The 22,595-nt window shown below is 36.5% G+C and overlaps 1 protein-coding gene across 2 annotated transcripts in view; it reads right to left on the minus strand.

The window, feature by feature from the left end:
• Nucleotides 1–22,595, minus strand: part of NTN1 (netrin 1) — a 441,808-nt gene that overhangs the window by 54,183 nt on the left and 365,030 nt on the right. For both annotated transcript variants that reach the window (XM_012548684.3, XM_031965512.1), the window contains exon 6: nucleotides 6,770–6,844. In XM_012548684.3, the coding sequence (XP_012404138.1) occupies nucleotides 6,770–6,844 (75 nt within the window). The remainder of the gene's footprint in view (nucleotides 1–6,769; nucleotides 6,845–22,595) is intronic.

The raw sequence follows: 22,595 nt of genomic DNA on the forward strand, positions 1-22,595 counted from the left end.
ATATATGCTGTCTCCTTCCCTTTTCCCTTCTCCCAATTCATGTTTCCTTCTTAGTCACATCCTTTGCTCACTTACACATCAGGATTATTTTTACTAACATTGGTCTCTCTTTTCTACCCCAATCCCCCCAAGTCCAGTTGTACTCTCATTTGAGATATGAACTAGCAGGACAGAAGAGAGCTATCTGTATTGCTAATCAACCTGTCTCTATATCCATGGAGTTTCTTTTCTTCTCATTTCCTGACTCTTACCCCATGAATTTTGAAGAAAATAAAAAAACCAAGGAGTCTAAGAATCCAGCAGCGAGGAATCTAGACACTCAGGATAATCAGTGAAAAGTCTTCTTGCATTGATATACTAGTATGAGCAGGAATATTCCATAGGTGGTTTCTGGTAGGGCCAATTACACTATGTGCTTTTCTCCCTTTTACCTACTCCCTATTTTTATGAAGGCAAAATTACATTATAGTGAATAGAGAACAAAGAAGAAGAAGAAGGAAGGAGGAAGAGGGAAAGAAGAGGAAGAGGAGGAAGAGGAAGAAGAAGAGGAAGAAAAAGAAGAAGAAAAAGAAGAAGAAGAAATAGAAAAGATAGGGTGAGCAAATCTGGAAAAAGACTAGGATATTTCTTGCCCTATTAATGTAAGTGGTGATATAGTAGGAAGCAAGTTATAATAAAAATCATGATACACTGGATTTGGAACCAAATCATCTTGATCTCAATTCAGCTATTTGTTAGCTATGTGACTTTTTTCTTCTTGTCATGTTCAATTCTTTGTAATCCTATTTGGAGGTAAAATTTCAAAGTGGTCGGCCATTTCTTTCTTCAGTTCATTTTATAGATGAGAAAACTGAGGCAAATATGGTTAAGTGGCTTGCCTAGGACTACACAGCTAGTGTCTGAGGCCAAATATGAACACAAGAAAATGAGTCTTCATGATTTCAGAGATTCTATCCACCGCATCATTTGGCTGTCCCTATGTGACTTTAGGCAAGTCATTTTATCTGTTCTCAGTATCTTCCTGTACATAATGAAAGACTTGATCTAGGTCAGTGATTCCCATTTAGTGGTTTGAGATTCCCTTGGAGATTCATGAAAATGGTCTTGTTAAGTTCACATTTAAAATTCTTTAATGGAACTTTAAGCAGTAAATAATTGCCCAATTACATCATAAATATACTTTTCTTTTGTGACAAGCATTTGTATGTTTAAAGCATAAGTTTGTTTCTACAATCCTTTTCACTAATTTTGACTTCGCAAAATGTGTTCTTGCAGTTCCTCAGCTTGTCATTAAATTGTTTCCAAACTGACATGAGGTTTGCAAAATGATTTGCAATTAATGGTCAGATATGTGTGAATACCCTAATTTTTTACTCTGTATATAGCATCAGAATGGTTCACCTATTTCTGTCTCTCTGAAATCATACTTCATTAGCGGTGGAATCAAGTAGTCAAGATGTGAACATTTCTGTTCTTGGAGTACAAATGTAAGTCATTTGAAAACTAGGATTACTAGTAATACACATTGCAAGCTATTTTGAAATCATCATGGACCATCACAAATCTTCTCTAGAAACAACCTTAACACTCTGACTTAACTCAACATTGCACTATTAAGGATGTTTTCTGATTTAAATTTATCTTCCACTTATGTTATTGTTTGGCAATTATACTACTATCTTGTGGCTTTTCAAGTGGACTAGTTGGGAACATTGGTCAGCTGGTCATTCATCAGAGTTTCTGTGAGAGTGTAGCTAGTGATATGGTAGTAGAAGAGAAGAAAGTAACAACTAGAGAGATTCTTTCTTACAAAGTTTAGTTTATATGTAACTATTATTCAAAAGTGAATATTTTTATTATTAAAAATGCATATTCAGTTATAAAACATGCCACTGAAATTTAAGCATGTTTATCAATTAAAACAGAATTAGTTATAGCCAATAGAAAAGTAAATATTTTATATCATAATTAGCTATTCATGTTAATTGGTTGGGTGGGCAACATTTTTAAAAATTAATTTATATCTCCCAGAGAAAGAAAACTTGTAAGATTCTTCTACCACTTTGCATCACATTTGTGTGAGCAAGGATTTTCACTTTATTCTTGCTTAAAATTGAAACATCAAATAAAACTTGAAGCAGAGCCAAATTTAAGACTTTGTATGGTATCAAGCAACATATTGCAAAACTCATTTCAAATTTTTTTTAAAATCCAAATTTTTTTAAAAAGTTAAATAAAAATCCAACAATGAAAGTGTTTTGATTATTGTAATATAGTAAATCTCCTAAGACTTAATTTATTTCAATAAAATGTTACATATATGTATATATATTCAATGAAATTTGTAAAATATATAAATGTAACTTGAATATAAATGTAACTTGAAGTATCACAGATAATAATAGTAAGCATATGAGGCATTCCTGAAATATTTCTTTTAATCATTACAGAATGTCTCATGTAAAATATTTGTATTTTATAATCAGTTCTATAATTTTACTTTCAGAGTTTTCATAATTACAGACAGAACAAAACTTTACGTTCTGAAATTACAATTAAAGAATGTAAATTTTAATTTGGAATTTTGGGGAGCAAAATTTATTACTGTAACTATTATAAGCACATAATGAATAAATCTAAAAGAATATTATGAATACTATCTTAAATTGCTCTGGAGTTCAACCACATTTTTTTATTGAAAGGGGGTCAAAGGAACAAAAATATTGAGAATTAGAAGATAGAGGAACCAGAAGAATGAATGAGCTAGATGACTTATTTTAAATTGCTTCTGTAGAGGCAGGTGAATGGTGCAGTGAATAGAACACTGGCCTGAAGTCAGGGGGACCTGATTTCGAATGTGACCTCAGATACTGTATAACCCTGGGCAAGTCTCTTAACCCTGACTGCCTCCAAAAACAATAACAACAAAAATAAATTACTTTTGCATAAATTGGCCTTTTAACATTTAAAATCAACAATACCATCTTCCCCCCAAATGGTCTGATGTCAGGTATCCCACTTCCACTCACCAGTGCTTGTAACACCTTCCAGAATTGCAAAATATTACCCAGAAGTATACCTACGCAGGAGTTGCTGAGGAATTCACAGCAACTACAGATTTGAAGCCCTTCCCCTGAGCTCCGAAAAGACCAGATCACAGTAACCAAAACACAGTAACACAGACCAGTAACACAGAAGAATTAGTTAGGACAACTTCAGACTTAATTACTTTCTTATTTATTCCTAAGGAAGTAAGTAGATCGCCAGAGGCTGGTAGAGGAGGAGGGGGAGAGAAGGGAGAATTTTTCATAATTTCTGCAGATGCCAAGCTCTCCAGAATAGTATTTCAGAATAACCTTGCAGCCTTTTCCCACTGTTTAAGCATGGGCTCAGCAAATAGCTCTTCTTTTTTCTTTAAACAACTTCAGAGTTTGTTTTGAAATAAAGGTTTATTTTTCCCATGGAAGTCTAAAGGTTTTGTGCATTGTCTGTGTGATGAAATGAGCCTGAGCTTTTTGAAATTTATTTGTACTTGGAGATAACTTGAACTTACATGCCTATGGCTATGACTTTGGAAATGACATTCAAAAGTTGTCAATTGGCTTTATCTCTGTTGTTTAGGAGATGAGTCCAGGCTGCTAGAGGAGAAGATTTGGTCTGTTTACTTTAGTTGTATCCCACTCTGCTTAAATATAAAAAAACAAAACAAAACAAAAACAGACCCACAAAAGAATAAAACCTCGGTAAGATTTTTCAAGTTGTTTTAGTTTCCTGAATTCCTGTGGATTCTTTTGGGCATCATCATTTATTTCATGGTTCTGAGTCCTTTTTTCAAATAAAAATCCTGTGCTTTAAGCAGCTGACTCAGTCAGGATCTGGAGTCTGGGTCAATAGCAAAACAGAGGCCCAGTTACATGGTAGGGCTGCCAGACATTTGGATCCCAGCTGGGGTAGGGTGAGGGGCTGCTGAAAATCTTGGTAGGAGTGGTATGGACAAGGGATGCTGAACAATTAGGTCATCTGGCCTCTGTACTGACAGGTCTCCTTTTCCCCTTCTCTTTCCTTCTCTCTCTCCTCTTTCCTCCCTCCCTCTACTTTCTCTCCATCCCACACTTCTTTCTCCCTCTCCTTTAGCCTCCCTTTTCCTTTCCTTTCATTTACTTCTTTTCCCAACTCCTTCCTTTTGCCTTTTTGTCTTTGGACTGAGTTTTTGATCTCCTACACTGGCAGATTAAGATTATGGACACTACTTCTAACAGATGAAAAGATAGAAGAAAGCCAACTTGTATATCAAGCACTGAGGTGCCTCCTCTAGAAAGTTTGAGGCTTAGAAGGGGAAGATGCTACCTTCAGGAGTCCAGAACACAGGGTTCTAAATTACTCTGAAGCCCAGGGATACAGCTGGCTTAATCTGTCAGCCAGAGAAGCCACTATTTTTTCTTGCTTAGGGGGAAAAGGGGAAGACACATTTGTGTCTGGGTAGAAAACAAGTATAAAAGGAATAGGACCCATGCTTTCATGCTGGAACAGGATAGTTCAGTTACAAGTCAAGTTTAATTTTGACTTTTGGGACTGAAATTAAATTCTCCTTACTATGTTATATTTTCTAGCATAGAGCTCTAGATCCTAGGCAAGATGACAGTCATCACACATATATGGGAAAAGAAGGGACAGCCTAGGAATCAGGAGACCTAGGAGCAATGCTTAACTCTGGGATACTGGAAAAGTCCCTTCCTTTCTCTGTGGATCAGTTTCCTTCAGAATAAAATGTAAAGATTAAATGACCTCATAGATCTATTCAAGTGCTAATATTCGACAGATTTTCTTGGAATAAATCTAAATGCTTTCCCTGTTCCTGTTCCCAGTTAATGTTTAGCATTTCTTTCATGGTCCCTGTCCCCCAGTAAGTTTGCTAAAGAGGCCTCCTCATACTAGTAACTATCTTGGGGTATTTGCCCTTAAGATTAATGAAATGCTATATAATCACACTATGTTAAGTGCTTTATAATTAGTGTCTTATATGATCCTCATAATAACCCTGGGAGGTAGGTGCTATAATTATCCCCATATTTCAGTTCATGTGTGTGTATGTATGTGTGTGTTTGTGTGAATATATCTATACATATCATATATACATGTATGATATGTATATGTAATTTTAGCCAGAAGAATTTGTGTATATATATATATATATATATATATATATATATATATATATATAAATTCTTCTGGCTAAAATTATGGGCTTCTAGAAGCCAAAAAATCTTGGCTACTCTTCTACCTTTTCCATATTGCTTCCCAGAGTGACCAGTATAGTGCTGGACAGCATTGGATTTCTAATAATAAAATAATAATAAATAATAGGGGAGGGGTGTGGTAGTAGTTGAGCTTATTTTCAGCATTTCAGAAGAAATCTCAGTCTCCTTCAGTCCAATTTGTACTTGAAGAGTACAAATTCTAATTCTAAATTCTAAAGAATTCTTCTAAATGATAAGGGATGGAATTATGGGCCTTGGATAGGAAGCATCATGATCGAGTGGCTACAATGCCTGATTTGGAGCCAGGGAGATCTGGCTCAGAATCTTGCCTCTGAAATTTAGTGTGGCCACAGACAGTGTCCTTAGCCTCTGTTTCCAACTCTTTAAAATGAAGAGGCTGGACTAAATGGTCTCTAAGTTTCCTTCTGACTTCAAATCTAAGATCCTATGAGTGTTCTTTATTTTTCTCTATTTAACTCTGCAAAATCAGAGATACAATAGGATGTTATTGCAGGAAAGGAGCTAAAGAGATCATCTCATCCTGTAAGATCACTGGACCCTTGATTTACATCTGGAAGAGAAATCAGAGGCTATATAGTTCAACTCTCTTGATTTACAAATGGGAAAATGGAGGTCTTGATAGGCTTGGTGACTTGTCCAAGTTTGAGCTGGGATTCAAATTAGGTCTTTGGGCTCCAAATTCAATATTCTTTCCCCCCAAAGCATTAGGTCTTTTCTCTACAGGGATTGTGTCAGGATATAGAATCATATAATGTCAATTATCATTATAATTATATAGTGTCAAAGCTAGAAAAAACTTACATCACAGACTCATCTAGTCCAAGCTCCTCATTTTATAGAGGTGAAAATGGAGGCCCACAGGAATAAAGTGATTTTTTCTGAGATTAAACACCAAGTTATGATAGAAAGAACTGGAATCCAGGACTTCTGATTCATATCCAGAACTCTTTCTACTACTCTGCTCTGGTCAGTAAAAGCAGTAAGTTCTAGGGAAATCACTAAATACATGAAAATAGGATGGCCTAAATTCAAAGGGAAATGGCAGAATTTTTAAAAGGGGGGCTAACTTCAGGGATAAATGTCAGAGGGGTATATTGGGGAAGAGTCCGAGTCCTGTGATCCAGACGGGTCTGATATCTTATCAGATCAGGTCCTTCCCTGGGTTTTGGAGAAGAAATTTTGCAATCTCAAAAGACCTACACAGAAATCTTGATGTACCCCATCAGCACCTAATGCCCATCAAGTGAACAGATATATGTGTCTGTTCCTTGTTCCTGTGTTGGGCATGCAGATCTTCACATGTGCACACAGAGGACATGTACATACATACACGCACATTCTCTCTCTCTCTCTCTCTCTCTCTCTCTCTCTCTCTCTCTCTCCTTCCACTTTTACTTTCTCTCCCTCTCCCTCCTTCCCTCTTTTTTCTTCCCCCTCCCCCTATAAGCTTACACTTTTTTTTCCCCTAGGAGAGAAACTCTGTGACTCACCATAGTCCTTCTTGCAATACTTTTTCATGTTAATCTTCAGCTTCCCTTTGGAGGCCTTGCAGTAGGAATCACAGTCTGCAGGGGAGGAGAGAGAGCACAGACAAAAACTAATTAGCCTGGTGATGAATAGACGGGCGGGGGTAGGGGCAGAGAGGCTCCAGTTCCCTGAATAAGCAGTGTGCCTGTGATATCCATCTGTCAGGCCCGATTGGGCCGCCCAATAGAGCTTGGGAGGCATTCAGAGCAGTCCTGGTTTTCTAAAGAGACCCCTTTTGACAAAAGAGCCCCCGCCTGCTTGCCCGCCTGACATCTCCCACCTCCCTCCTGCCTCAAGAATCCTTTAGCTGCTGTCTGTGGGCTGCCTTGGCCTCCATGGGAGACCGGGGGTCTCCATTATTGCGCCACCCAGGGCTTTTGAGAGCCACACAAATTCCCCCTGTTTTAAGATGCAACTGGAGCCTGATTAAAGCCAATAGAGGCCTCATTGTCACCCTTCACCCAGGTTCTGTGTCAGGCGCTGGCATTCATCGCACAGAGCCTCTGGCTGGGGTCAGGTCCCAACAAAAAGGGTCACTGAGGAAATTAGCAGCCCATGAAACGTTAGAAAACCCTTTTAGTGTCCACTCTACTGGAGTGTGCAAATAAAATGCCCCACTAAGAACATTCACTTCTAATGGGCCCTACTGCTGAGACACAGTGTTCCAAGCTAAAGTTCTGTTAGTGCTCCCCAGCCTTCCGGCAGGGTCATCCTAGAGGAGAGAACTCAAGCAGGGCAGAGAATGTACACAGGATCCCACCAGGGAACCTGACCACAGGGCCCTGACTCAACAGTGTTCCAAGGTAGTGACTTGTGCCTCAAAGTTGGATCAAGAATGGAGATCTAAGCTAAGGGGTGGTTTTGCATCAGTGAATGCAAAAAAAATACCATAGGGTCAATGTAAATGGCCCACAAATTCTGCATCATATCATCAAATAAGGCTGTAAATAATAATAATAACTGACATGTATACAGTGCTTTACGGTTTGCAAAGCACTTTTATCCACAATATTTCATTTGTTCCTCACAACACATGAAGTAAATATTATGGATAGTAATAGTTGTACTCTATATGTGAGAAAAATGGAGGCTTCCAGAGAGTAGGCCTCTTGTTTATGGTCAAACAAAGAACAAGTCTTAAGTTAAGGCTTCCCAGCCTTCAAGGGTCTACATACATTAGGCAAAATCTAGTCAAAATAAGCACTCTTTGAAGCAAACCAGGTGTAATATAATCAAGACTCTTGAATAAAATTAGATTAATTGCTCCATCTAAGACTGCTTTTTTTTCCTTTTTTTTATTACCATGCTTCATTTTAATAGGCTAGACAATACTAGATTCCTGAATTGTCTTCTGCTGGTCCTGGAAAGTCCTCTCAGCAGCAGGTACTTATAACATCTGAATATATACCAGGTAAACATATAGTATCTCCCTAAGCATTTTTACCTATATAGCACTTTAAGATTTTCATTGTGTGTTAAATATGCTATCCCATTTGAGACTCCCAATAACCCTGTGATTTATATGCTATTATTATCCCTATTTTGAAGATGAGAAAACTGAGGCTGAGAAAGATATTCCCAGAGTCACATAGCTAATAAGTATATAAGGTGGGATTCTCACTCAGGTTTTTCTGAATCTAAGTCCAGCACTCTATTAACTATATCACCTAGTTCCCTATATAAACTGAGAGAGAGAGGGCACAGACCAAATTCCTAGAAAAAAGTGTTTATATTTATTGCTGCAGTTTCCCCACACCCCTCTCAGTTCCCAGTTTTAAAGTCTAGCTTTCAATTCCTTGAATCAATTCAAATTGCTCTCTACAAAGTTAATAGAGATCTACAAATACAGGGGTCATTGCTCATTTTTCATCTTTCTAGATCTCTCTTCAGTGACACTGTTGACTCCCTTCTATATACTCTTTCCTCCCTAAATTTCATAAAACTATTTTCTCTTTGCTCTTTTTCTATTCGTATGACTGTTCTTTTTCATGGATCATTTAGGTCAATATCTCCTAACCTATTGAACTCCTCAAACTCTGCCTTGAGTTCGTTCTCTCTCTCTCTCTCTCTCTCTCTCTCTCTCTCTCTCTCTCTCTCTTTCTCTCTCTCTCTTTTCCTATACACTCTCTCCTTGATTTCAACTCCCAATGGTTCAATTATCCTTTTTACATAGAGTACTCTCAAATTTTACATGGTCATTCTTCATCCTAAGTACCAGTTCCACATGACTAATATTCTGATGGGATCCATCAGGATGTTCCACAAGTATTTCAAACTCAACTTGTCCAAAATAAAACTCATCTTTCCACAAATACCTTCCTTATAACTTTCCCTATCAAGGATTATGTACCATAATCATTGAGGTTCACATTTAGGAGTCATCTTTGATCCTTCACTGTCATTCATTCCTCATATCCAACCAGTTGCCATATTTTATCAGTTCCACTACTAGGATATTTGTTGCAGATTTTTATCACCTTTCATGCCAATTACTATAATAGCCTTCTCATTACTTTCCCATCTCTAGTCTCTCCTCTTTCTAATCCATCCTCCATAGAGAAATCAAATTGACATTCCTAAAGTCTGACCAAGTCATTTTCTTACTCAAGAAGATCCAGTGGTTTTCTATTGCTACTAGGATAAAATATGGAGCACTCTGATATGTAAAGACTTCAAAATCTTGTTCAATTGTTCTTTTTTTCCTAGACTGATTTGACTCCTCAATTCTTTGTTCTTGTAAAAACTGGCTAATTTAGTGTTTTCCATACACAATTCCATCTGTCGTTTCTGGGTCTTTGCTTAGGATATTCTTTCCCCTTAGAATATTCTTCATTTTTACTTTCCATTTCTTGGACTTTCTAGTTTTTTTCTAGATTAAGCTCAAGTGCCGCCTCTTCTACAAGTATTTCTTTTTAGGGCTCTCCCCCAAACTCAATATTTGTATTGAGTTTGTATATTTTGTATTTATCTGTGTGTATGTTGTTTACCCTTATGGAATGTAAGCTCTTTGAGGGTAGGGACTGTTTTCACTTTTGAAACTCTAGTGCCTAGTAGCTAGAATTTTGTAGGCACTAAAATAATGATTGTTAAATAGAACTTCAATAAATGTTACTTGGATATGTATGTTTTGAGATTTTTAAAAATTTCTCTGACAAATTTACAATATAGACATCCTTTTTGAAAGCATTTGCTAACAAATTGTGGAGAAAGAGGAGACATTGATTGATCACTTCTATATCCTCTAAAAATAAACCAGAAAGCCAGTACAAATGCTTAGATCCTGTGACTTCTTCTTCTTCTTTTTTTTTTTTTTTAACTATTCAGAACTCTTTTTTTCTTGACTGTTGGACTCTGGAATACTGAAGGTCACCAGATAAATGATCTATGAAGTATTGTCATTTACTCCTCCTTCTTTTGTAAGATCTGAAATAATTCTAGCTTTATGTAATAAACAAAGTGTCTTTTTTGAAAGAAGAGCATACATACTTAACATGTATTGGTCAACCTGCCATCATGGGGGGAGACAATGTGGGGAAGGAGGGGAAAAATTGGAACAAAAAGTTTGGCAATTGTCAATGCTGTAAAATTACCCATGCATATAACTTGTAAGTAAAAAGCTATAATAAATAAAAATAAATAAATAAAATTTTAAAAAAAGAAAAGAAAAGAAAGAAGAACATAGAACCCAGCATTTTATAGATTTTGTAGTTTTTATATACCTCAGTGGCTAAAGTCTGACCTCATCTTTTCTGAAGCCCATGGTTCTTAGACTGCTTTTGCCATTGATAATACAAGCTTCATCTTAAAATGAAAAAATAACTTCAAGCACCCAACAGATCAGAGCCAAGGGTCAAGGATCAGCCTATTTATTTTATTTAGCCTGTTCCATCTGAAAGTCAAAAGACAAACCTTGAGTTAAGACAGTTGTGAAGAGTAGAAAGACAAATTTCTTAAATTGAGAGGCAATATGGCCCACTAGAGAGAATACTGAACCTAGAATCAAGATCTGCCTTAAGACACTTAATAGTTCTGTGAGACTGAGCAAGTCAATTAACCTTTCTCAACCTCTGTTCTCTTCTGTAAAATAGTAATAATAACTATAGCACCTATACCATAGGGTTGTTGTGAGAATTAAATAAATAATATAAAATTATATATGTGTGTGTGTGTGTGTGTGTGTAAAGTGAAATACTTTGCAAACCTAAGATGCTATATAAATGTTACTACTACTACCACCACCACTACCACTAATACTATTACTACCACAACCTACTACTACCTACTACTATGATCTCAGTGTGCTATGGAATATCTTATTACACTACCCCTCATGCATTTTCTGTGCCAGCTAAATCAGGCAGTTTGCTATTCCCAGCACACACTTTCTATCATTTTTTTTTTTTTTTTTTTTACCTTGCCCATCCCCAATGTCTGGAATCTGTTCCTCCTTGGCTCTGCCTCTTGGAACACTTAATTTCCTCTTGTAATTTAGATTACTTCCTATATGAGGCCTGATGTTCTCAATTATTTGTTTTCTTCCCTAGAAATACCTTTTTATTAATTCTGCCAGAGGAGGATGAATGTGAGCACCTTTTCATGGAGCCAAAGCATGCACATCCAGCTCCATGAGAAGTGCTCTGGTTAAATACCTGGCCACATTGTATATATTTTGAAGTTTTCTGTGTACATTTTGTTTTCCTCTCCTACTTTCAATGAGATATATGCTCTCTGAGGTGGGGCTATTTTATGTCTGTCTTTGTAGATCTAGTAGAGCCCCTGGCACATAGATGCTCAATAAATACTTGTTAATTCTTGGTTATATCTTCCAAGAATTTATCCCAACTTGGTTTTAGCTACTCTCCTTTCTGCTCTCCTCACTCATCTTCAGGGCCAGATTCCTGAATTTTATTTTGGATAAATGCTATGATGTTACAAAGTAGCCAAGAAACAAGCTTTTTCAGGAATGGTGCACATCTGACCAGTGATTCACTTGGCCCCTCTGTTTCCTTCCTTATCTCTCAAGTGATAAGAAAAGATGTTGGGAAAAGATAATAGCTACCTGGCCCCCAACTCTGTGTTTGGCTCTGCATATAAGAGGGCTGCAGTGATGAGCAAAGCCACCATCTGTTAAGTCCCCAGCAGGAACATCCTGGCAGGTTCATGATCTTGGCTCCCTAATATTCTACATCTTCCCACAGCAGCCCATCATCCACCTTAATCTTTCCACCTGCTCTGTTTAGGCCTGGAAACTTAACTATAGCTATTCCAGAGCCAAAAAGCCCCTTCTCAACAGCCGATCTCCTTCCACCCACTCTCTTTCCCTACTGAGTAACTCACTTTCCAGCCCTCCTATAATGTTCTGTGAGCCTCTTCTTCTAGACTCTAAAAGCCAGCTGGACAGTCATGCTCACAGGATTGGCTCACAGCCAATCTCTAAGCATATGGCAGATGGAGCCAAGCAGGTTTCCATTCCAGCTATGGGCTTTACATCTGGCACCTCTCTGCTCTGGATGCCAGGCAGCACATTGGCAAGATTTGTATAGGCAGAAGCCAGTCCTGCCCTATGAATTCAGTGTCGTTAAGCGCAGATAAGTTGGGGCAGTAAGCTCAATGAGCTAATTGGATACAAAACCACAACTGGTCCTCCAAGAGGCAGAAAAACATGGAGGGTTCACATTGCAGATGCCAGAACTGATTTGAGCAAATAAAATACAATGTGAACAGTCACTACAATCCAAGATAGGCAATCTCTGAATCTCTTAGCCAGGGTACCAATAAGTGGAACAGTGAGGAAAAAGGAGATGGATATGGAGGGAGTGTGGTTAAGACCAAGAAATCCACAACTGGCATTTTCCATTTCAATAACAACAATCAAGCCTGAGAATAGTTGGTGGTTACCCATGTCATCTGAGGGGGCGTATGTACCCACCAGATATTCCCCCCAAAATGTCCCAGCTCCATCTGAAAGAGGAGCACAGAATCCACAGTACTATCCTTATGCCATGTTTATTCTTTGGTACCTCTCTTTGAGAGCAATATCACAGGGAAACTACAGCACCAGGTGGGTATCATTCCCCTGCTGAGGTCAACCCACCTTTCCTTCTGATCCAGAGAGGGAAACAGAACAAGTACAACTAAGATAAAGGGGGCTCAGAGAGAATATGTGACTTATCTAAGATCACACAATTTAAATGGGAGAGCTAGGATTCAAATTTTGCTCCTCATGACAAGTTCAATTCTCTCTCTTTCACAGAAAAGGCACTATGTCTTTTCTGGCTTTAGTTCATAAAACTCAGTTAGGCCCCTTCACCTAAGAAGGAACTGTCAGTACCTAAGGAAAAGAATCATTCTGAGCTTTTTATATGCAGGCTGAGAACTGCATTGATACCAGAAGAACAAGAACTGCAGAGTGGGATAAGCTGTATTGCAAAACTTCCTCATGGCTATTCACTGTACTGAGATGCTCTCTCTTCCTTCCCCCTGCCCTTCCATAATAACCTAGCCCATCTTAGTCTTGTTTGCAGACAAAGGCAAAAAATGTCTTCACATACACTTCTGTCTTTCTAGAGTGGTAGCTGTACAGTCAGAGCAATAGCCAAAGGCTGAGGACCTACTGCTCTAATAGAGCCATTTCCATTTCCACTTTCAACAACACTTAATCTACATGCAAGGTTTGATAATGATTGAATTTTAGCAGAAAGTATTTAGGGTCCATCATTGGTTTGGAAGCCAAGATACTGTTTTAAATGCACTGGGAAAAAGGACTGGCTCTGGTGTCAGAAGACCCACAACTAAATCTCTTATCACTCATTTGGAATGGCCAGAACTCTGTACTTGAAACAAGGATTCTTACAAGGTGTTAACTCAGTGGAATTGATAATACAATGGTGATCTAGTTTAGCATGGTGATTAATAGTTCTCTAGTTCAGTTGTTGATTGAATTAATCTTACAACAAATAATGGTTCCCCAGTGATATAATGATTGGCTTATACTCAGTATGATGAATGGATTCAGAAGACTTCGACTGGAGGTTGGAGCACAAGCTCCCAAACTCAGGGAAACACAAGGCAGAAACTGCCATGGTGGTCCTCCTGCCTCCCCCACAGAAACCAAGACACATTCCGGAGGACCTCTAGAAGGCTGGCCCAGGCCCCAGGCAAGGAAACAGACTGTGAAGGAGATAATAAAGATTTTTGGACTTTATCTCTGGCTATTCTCGTGATGATTACTCTGCTGAAACAAAGGCTGGTCCAGAGACTTCCAGAAAACTAACCAGAACATTATACTCACTACCTCATTGATCTTAAGCAAGTTACAACTTCTATGAGTCTTAGTTTACCCATCTGAAAAATAAAGGAGTTGGAGCTGGTAGTTTCTGAGTTCTTTTCTATATCTAAACACAAGTGTGTTCCTATGGTTCTATCTCTAGGTTGGTGATTTGGAGTTAACATTCAGATGATATTAGATCACTCTAAGATGGAACTTTCTAACAGGAAACAAATAATAACAATGGAATGGGATGCTTTGTGAGTTAGTGAGTTTTGTGTCATTAAAGGTGTTTAAGGGGAGAAGGGAAGATTGCTTGTTGAGGATGTTTTAATGGGATTCTTGCTTCAGGTTGTACTATAATACTTCTGAGCTTTCTTTCAGCTCAGATTTTTTTTGCCTCAAATCAATTCTTTCTTTGCAGAAAGGTTAAATACTGATTTTTCTTGATATGCATGCATTTGTGGTTCTATATGTCTGTGTGTGGGTTAGATGTGGGTGGTGGTGGTAATAAATCCTGTATAAGACCATATAAGATCTGTCATGGCAATAAGATAATTTCTTCATTTCAATCATTGAGGTCTTCAGCTGAAGAATTCTAAAACCATTCCTCACAAAGACCCCGAGGAAGGCAATCACAAATCTTGTCTTTCCCCACTAAACAGAGAAGAGAAGGCATAAATTACAAGTGAATCACTAGGGCCCTCAGGTAAGTGGGGAGGAGAGGAAGGGGAGTCCAGCAGGTTGAATGCTCACTGAGTCTCTTCCATCTGTGACATTCTATGATGTTAAGTAACTTCTAAAGTTGAACACAAGTGATATCCTGATTGAAAAAACAACAACAAAGCATGCCTAAAGCTTTTAGATCAGACATTTTTACTATATCTGTAGAGCTTTCAATAAATTCCATTCAATAAATATTTATTTATTAAATATATATTCTATTCAGAGCACTCTGACAGGTTCTGGGCATTCTCCAATGAACCAAGATAGGCCATGTCCTGAAGGAATGACAAACTACCTGGGAGGATAAAACACAGAAGATAAAATACAAGCTGCAATATGATAAATACATAAAATCCATCTAAACAGTGTAATAAATAGAAGGGGGAGAAGCTGGGAAGATCCATAAAAGAGGCGTTAAGACAATAGATAATTATCAGATAAAGGAATTTCAGAATTTATGATTATGTTTGTGAACATTGTGGGTAATGACAAGATCAAGAGTAGGAGCATGTCTTTGCATCCAATGGCAGAGTAAAATAATGAACTGGAATGTTGGAGTATATAACAAGTATCAATATATATGTTGAAAGAAGATGGTTTTAAAGCTTTTTCTTGAAGGAGAAAAGCACCAAAGATAGAAAATAAAGTGTGACATTAAAAAAAAACAAAAAACCAGGGAGATTGACAATTGGTCTGGATCAAAAAGGGCAGGATAAGATGTGCAATGAGGCTGAAAAATGGTAAGTGGTAAAGGGCTTTAAAAGCTAGACATTATTCTTTAGTTGTAGGGCTCTTCATAACCCCATTTGGGATTTTGGCAAAGATACTGGAGTGATTTTCCATTTGCTTCTCCAGCTCATTTTACAGATAAGAAACTGAAGCAAATAGGTTAAGTGACTTGCCCAGAGTCACAGAATAAATGTCTGACAACAGATCTAAACTCAGAAATATGAGTTTTTCTGACTCCAAACTCATCATTCTATCCACTGAGCCACCTAGGTGCCCTAAAAACTTAAGAATGGAGTTTTTTACACTAGAGGTGACAGTGAACTACTAGAATATATTGAATAGGAGACTGAGATATTAAATTTGGCAGCAGTATAGATGATGGATGGATGAAATAGGAAAAGGTTTGAATTAGGGATAATGATTAGGAGATTGTTGTAATAATCTAGGTAAGAAACTAAAGATCCAGAACTATGGTGGGGGCAAGAGATATTATAGAGTTAAAAACAACAAGAATATATATATAAGATATGTTGGGAGGGAGGAGAGCAGAGAAAGTGAGAAATTTAAAATAACACAGAAATTATGACCCTGGGAGACTGGTAGAATGGTGGTGCCTTCCACAGAAATGGCAGTTTAGAAGAGGGATGGGTTTAAAAGGAAAAAATCATGAGTTCTGTTTGGACATTGTAAGTCTGAAATATCTCTGAAGCATCTAGTTTGAAATGTCCAATAGAGAGCTGATAATAGGGTTCTAAAACTCAGGGAAGAAAGAGATTGGGGCTAGAGAATGGTCTTGAGATTGTATATAAATAGCCATTGTGATCTGAATTGGGTGGATTTTTTTATTAAGTGAATTTTAGAATGATTAGGAGTATTCCAACTTGTTCTCTAGGACCACTGTGTCAGAGGTATGAATAAGAGCACAGTTGGTGCTGGAAAGGATAGACAGAGAAATTTGTAAGAGTGGAGGGATTTAGGGGAAGGGGAAGTTAGATCTCACTGAGGATTAGTAGATAGAAAGAGAGTTAGAGAAAAAGCTCCAGAATGGAAGCAAAGTTTGTTCATTATAAAACTGGAATTCCAGAGGGCATAGGGGAAAATGTGGGCAGGGTTGGAGTGGGAAATGGATAGGATAGGGTTGAGAAAAACAGAGATGAGAAAAAAGGAAGTGAGTATTGGAAAAAGTTAGATCTTATGTGGCTAGTGAATGATTAATATAGAAATCAAAGAATCATAGAGTTGTAAAAGACCTTAGAAGTTATTAAATATAAGCCCTTCATTTTAGGAGGGAAGTGAAGACCAAAGAGGTTAAGTAATTTGTTCCAAATTACAAAATTACTAAGTTCTGAGGAAACATCTGAATCCAGGCAAATCTACAAATCTATTTCTCTATTACACAAGTGGTAGAAGACTGTTAGCCACTAAGAAGGACCAGGAGCACAGGAGTACTTTAGTTACTCCTACCTCCTCTCCTTAGAAAGGAAAGATATATATATTTATGTGGGAAGGGGATGCTGCACCAAGTCCTAGGACTGAATTGAAGTTGTGCTAAACAATGTGAAGGGTACAAAAATCAAAATCATATACAGACCTTATAGACAAAAACTTAACAGTTGAGTGGGGAAGATAAGATCAATAACAGAAAAAGATAAATGAGAAAAAACAGCAATATAAGAAATTTTTATCAAATGTCATGCATACTCTGATAGAAAGAAATAAAGTCAAAAGACCTGAGTACAAATCCTCACTAGGGCACTTAATTACTAACTGAATGACTTCAGATAGGTAAGAATGTCTCCAGTCTAGTACCTCAGGAGATTTGTGCTATTTCATCAGTGACTTTTAAAGTCTATTGATCTATTGGATATCTATTGATGGCCCACTTGTTAAATTTGCATATAACACAAAGCTTTAAGTGAGAGATAACATATCAGGTTTTAAAAAGATCTGGACAATACAGAATATTGAGACAAGTTGACTGAGATTTTTTAAAAACTCCCCTGAGATAGGAAATTTTACATTTCCGGGAAAACATGGCTAGAGAGCAATTTTCTGAAAGAAACCTAGGGGTTTTAGTGTACTGCAAGCTCAACATGAATTTAAATTACAGTACAGTAATCATGAAAGCTAATATAAGTCTTAGAATTTCCTAGAACTTTAAGACATAAACTTTTAGAACCTGTTTCCTCATCTGTAAAATGGGTATGATAATACCTACACTACTCATTGAGCCAGTTCTTGCAAAGATCAGATTTATTAATATGTGCTAGATTTTCTATAAACATGATAGATTCTTCTCCAAAAGATCTTAAGTTTTCAGGCTTGGACTTTTTCCTAAATGTGGCTTCCATGGCACATTCTACTCTTGAAGAATGTTGGTTGACCATTCTGAAGCTAGATTCTTATACCAGGAAGAAGCTGAAACAATAGTGTCTCAATTTCAAGATCTAATTACTAGTGCTTCTGTTTGCTTGTCTAAGTGCATGATTAGTCCCTTTCTCATTGCTTGTTTGAACCTCTGGCATCTTTATACCCCATGTATGGGCAATGATGTATATTGTCCCTGGTCCCTATCCTCAAGGGACTTCTAGATGGATCTTTTGGCTTCCATGTGTTTGCACCAAACTAAACTGCATACCTGGTATATTCTCCTCCTCATTTCCTTCACATCTTTGATTCCTGAGATTCCTTCAGACTTAGCTCAAATTACATCTATCCTGTCCCCTCCCAGTTGCAGATGCTTTCTTTTTTCAGACTACTTTCCATTACTCTCTATATCACTCATCTATACCTAGTCATTTACTTGTCATTGCCCACATTAAAGTGTATATTTCTTGAAGATGGTGGAGTAGAGGTAGGAACTTATCTGAATTCTCCTCCAAACAATTTCACAATAATGCATCAAATCTAATTTTAGAGTGGCAGAGCCAGTAAAAAGTACAGATGAAATAATTGTCAAGACAGTTGTCTCAAGATAACTTAGGAAAATAAAATAAAATAAAATAAAATAATGTAACTGGGGAAAAACTTAAATAAAATTATAATAAAAAAAACTTTTAAAAATTAAATATCAAAAAATAAGACAATTTAGGAGATTGGCAAAAAAAAAAAAAAGTCTTTCTTGCCAGGGTGGCATTGGGAGCAGCAATGACACACAGTCAGCAGTACAAGGAAGGTCTTGAAGGCAGCTGCAACAGCATAGGCAGTTTTGAAAACTCTCAACTCACAGACAGTAAGAGGTTCAGATAACTGATAAGACAGAAATTATAGGGAATATTTATCTGGAGCTGGGTTGAGAACCCTGTTGCATTTCTTAGATGCAGTTCTGAGTCACAGTTAAAATGGGATAGACAACGGCAGGTAAGGGGATATAGTCATAGTTCTAAGGTAGAAAGGAGAAATTAGTACTTGTGATAACAGAAGACCAAAAGAGTACTCAATTCTAATGCTAAAAGCAATTCAAACACACATGGCTATATGAGAACAAAGCTCCTTTTTGGGTAGAGAACATAGTTCAGGGTAGGTAAGCACTGACCACATTTCTACTTAGAAAATACCTCCTTAGGATTTTAAAGAAGGGAAAGGGACCTGTATGTGCAAGAATGTTTGTGGCAGCCCTCTTTGTAGTGGCCAGAAACTGGAAACTGAGTGGATGCCCATCAATTGGAGAATGGCTGAATAAATTGTGGTATATGAATATTATGGAATATTATTACTTTGTAAGAAATGACCAGCAGGATGATTTCAGAAAGGTCTGGAATTTCTTATATGAACTGATGCTGAGTGAAATGAGCAGGACCAGGAAGTCATTATATACTTCAACAACAATACTATATAATGATCAATTCTGATAAGACATGGCACTCTTCAACAATGAAATGAACCAAATTAGTTCCAATAGAGCAGTAATGAATTGAACCAGCTTCACCCAGTGAAAGAACTCTGGGAGATGACTATGAAGTACTAAACAAAATTCCCAATCTCTTTATTTTTGTCCTCCTGCATTTCTGATTTCCTTCACAGGCTAATTGTACACTATTTCAAAGTCCAATTCTTTTTGTACAGCAAAATAACTGTTTGGGCATGTATACATATATTGTATTTGACTTATACTTTAACATATTTAACATGTATTGGTCAACTTGCCATCTGGAGGAGGGGGTGGAGGAAGAAGGGGAAAAGTTGGAATAAAAGGTTTTGCAACTGTCAATACTGAAAAATTACCCATGCATATATCTTGTAATTTAAAAGCTATATAATAAAAAAAAAAAAAAAAAAAAAAAAAAAAATACCTCCTTGGAAATATTGAAAACTTACAGGCACCCAGAACTAACTCTAAAAGCAGCAGCATGGAAAACCTTGAATAATGTCCAAACCGTCCTGGAAGCAGATCTAAACTTTAATATAAAGATAAAAGTCAAGATAAAGATTGGAAAAATGAGCTAAAAAACAAAAGAAAACCTTACCATAAAAAGTTACTATTATGACAGGGAAGATCAAAGTATAAACTCAAAGGAAGACAATAAAGATAAAACAACTATAAACAAAGCCTCATAGATAAGTAAGAATTGAAACAAGCCCAACAAGAATTCCTGGAATAAAAGGGTTTTCAAAATCAAATAAAATAGGTACAGGAAAAAATGGGAAAAGAAATGACTGTGATATGAAATAACCATTAAATGAATGTCAACAATTTGGTAAAACAGACCAAAAAGAAATTACTGAGGAAAACAATATGTTAAAAAACAAAATTGGCCAAGTGGTAAAAGAGACATGAAAAACACTAAAAAGAAGAATTCCTTAAAAAGCAGAATGGCCAAATGGAAAAAGAAGAACTTCCTTAAAAATTAGAATTAAGCAAGTGAAAGCTAATACTGCATGATATATATATATATATATATAGGAATAAAACAAATCCAAAAGAATGAAAAAAAGAAGAAAATGTGAGATATCTTACTGGAAAAAACAACTGATGTGGAAAACAGATTGAGGAAAGAAAATTTAGGAATTATTGGAATACTTCTAAGTGATAATCAAAAAAAGAGGCTACACAAAAAATTATCAAGACAACTTAACATTACTTCATATATAAATACATAATATTTCTAAAATCAGAGTGTAAAATAGAAATCTAAAGAATTCACTAATCATTCCTAAAAGAGATTTCTCAATGAAAACTCACAGGAATATTATAGCCAAGTTCCAGAGTTCCAAAGTTAAGGAAAAAATACCGTTAGCCAGAAAGAAACAAATAGAATATTGTAGAGCCACAGTCAGAATCACACATGATCTAATAGCTTCTACACCCAGAGAAGGAACACTGGGAAATGAGTGTAAACTGTTTGCATTTTTGTTTTTCTTCCCAGGTTATTTTTACCTTCTGAATCCAATTCTCCCTATGGAACAAGAGAACTGTTCGGTTCGATACATATATTGTATCTAGGATATACTATAACATATTTAACATGTATAAAACTGCTTGCCATCTAGAGGAGGGGGTGGTGGGAGGGAAGGGAAAAGTCAGAACAGAAGTTCTGCAAGGGATAATGGTATAAAATGGTATAAAAAATTATCTAGGCATATGTTCTGTCAATAAAAACTTATAATAAAATAAAATAAATTGTTATGTGAATAAAGCCATGGTATATAAAAAAAGATCTAACAGCTTCCAAAATAAAGGATCAAAGGGCTTGGAATACAATATTCCAGAAAGCAAAGGAGCTAGGATTACAATTTAAAAAATCTACCTAAGTATAATTCTTCAGGGAAAAACATGGATATTTAATAAAAGAGAGGACTTTCAAGTATTTTTTTAAGAAAAGATCAGAGATGAATAGAAAAAAAATGATTTTCAAATAGAAAGGTCAAGAGAAACATGAAAAAGTAAGCAGGAAACAAAAATAATGATGGATTCAATCAAGTTAAATTGTTTCCATTCCTATATGGGAAGATGATACTTACAACTCCTAAGAACTTTCTCATTATTGGGGCAATTAAAAGGAGTATGTATAGACAGAAGGAACAGATATGGGTTGACTGTGATAGGATGATTTCAAAAACTAAAATGAAAAGGTGAGAAAGAATGGTGCACTAGGACAAGGAGTAAAAGAGAAGAAGAATGGGGAAGATTATCTCACAAAAAGAACTTTTACAATGAAAGAAGAAATGGGTAGGACAGGTGAATAGGCAACATTTATCTTTCATCAGAATTGGGTCAAAAAAAGGATATCATATTTACTCAGTTGAGTGTAGAAATGTATTCTACTTTAGAGGGAAATAGAAGGGGAAGGGACATGGGAAGAACAGAGGAGGAAGAGAAGGAGAAAAAGAAGAAATAGGGAAACATAAAATGGAGAGAAATATACAGTTAGTAATCCTAACTATGAATGTGAATAAGATGAACTCACCCATAAAGTGAAAGAAGATAGAGAAATGGATTAAAAACTAGAATCCAACAATATTTTATCTATAATAAACACAGTGGAAATAGAGAGACATAGAGTAAAAATAAGAGGCTGGAACAGAAACTATTATTCAGTTGAGGTTTTAAAAAAGCCACCATTAATGACTATTGAATAGGCTATGGGAATGATCTTTTTTCTATAACTTGCTTTTAAAGTGCTCATGTGAAAAAAAATTATACTGCAGTAAAATCAATTAGACAACTAATTTTTTTTTCCATCACAAGTAATGTCATACTGTGTCAACAAAAACCAAAATGATATCCATGGCTAAACATATTTGCAAACCAGAGTTCAAGGATCTTGTAGACCTTGATGCAAGTATGAAAGAAATTTCTATCCTTAAGGTTTTACCCAAACTTCATTTAATTTGCAATGCACATTCTTAAAGGCAGATATCAAGAGGTATCTAATAGTCCATAAATATTTACTAAGTACATAACTGTTATGGGCCAGAACTCTGAACTTGAAACAAGGATGCTTACAAGGTACTAAGTGGAATTGATGAGCAATGGTTATCTAGTTTATCATAGCTCAGTATGATTGACTTAATCCTACAACAAATAATGGTTTTCTAATGATATAATGACTGGTTTATACTCAGTG

Source organism: Sarcophilus harrisii, chromosome 4, assembly GCF_902635505.1.
Source record: "Sarcophilus harrisii chromosome 4, mSarHar1.11, whole genome shotgun sequence".
In the NCBI taxonomy this organism is placed as follows: Eukaryota; Metazoa; Chordata; class Mammalia; order Dasyuromorphia; family Dasyuridae; genus Sarcophilus; species Sarcophilus harrisii.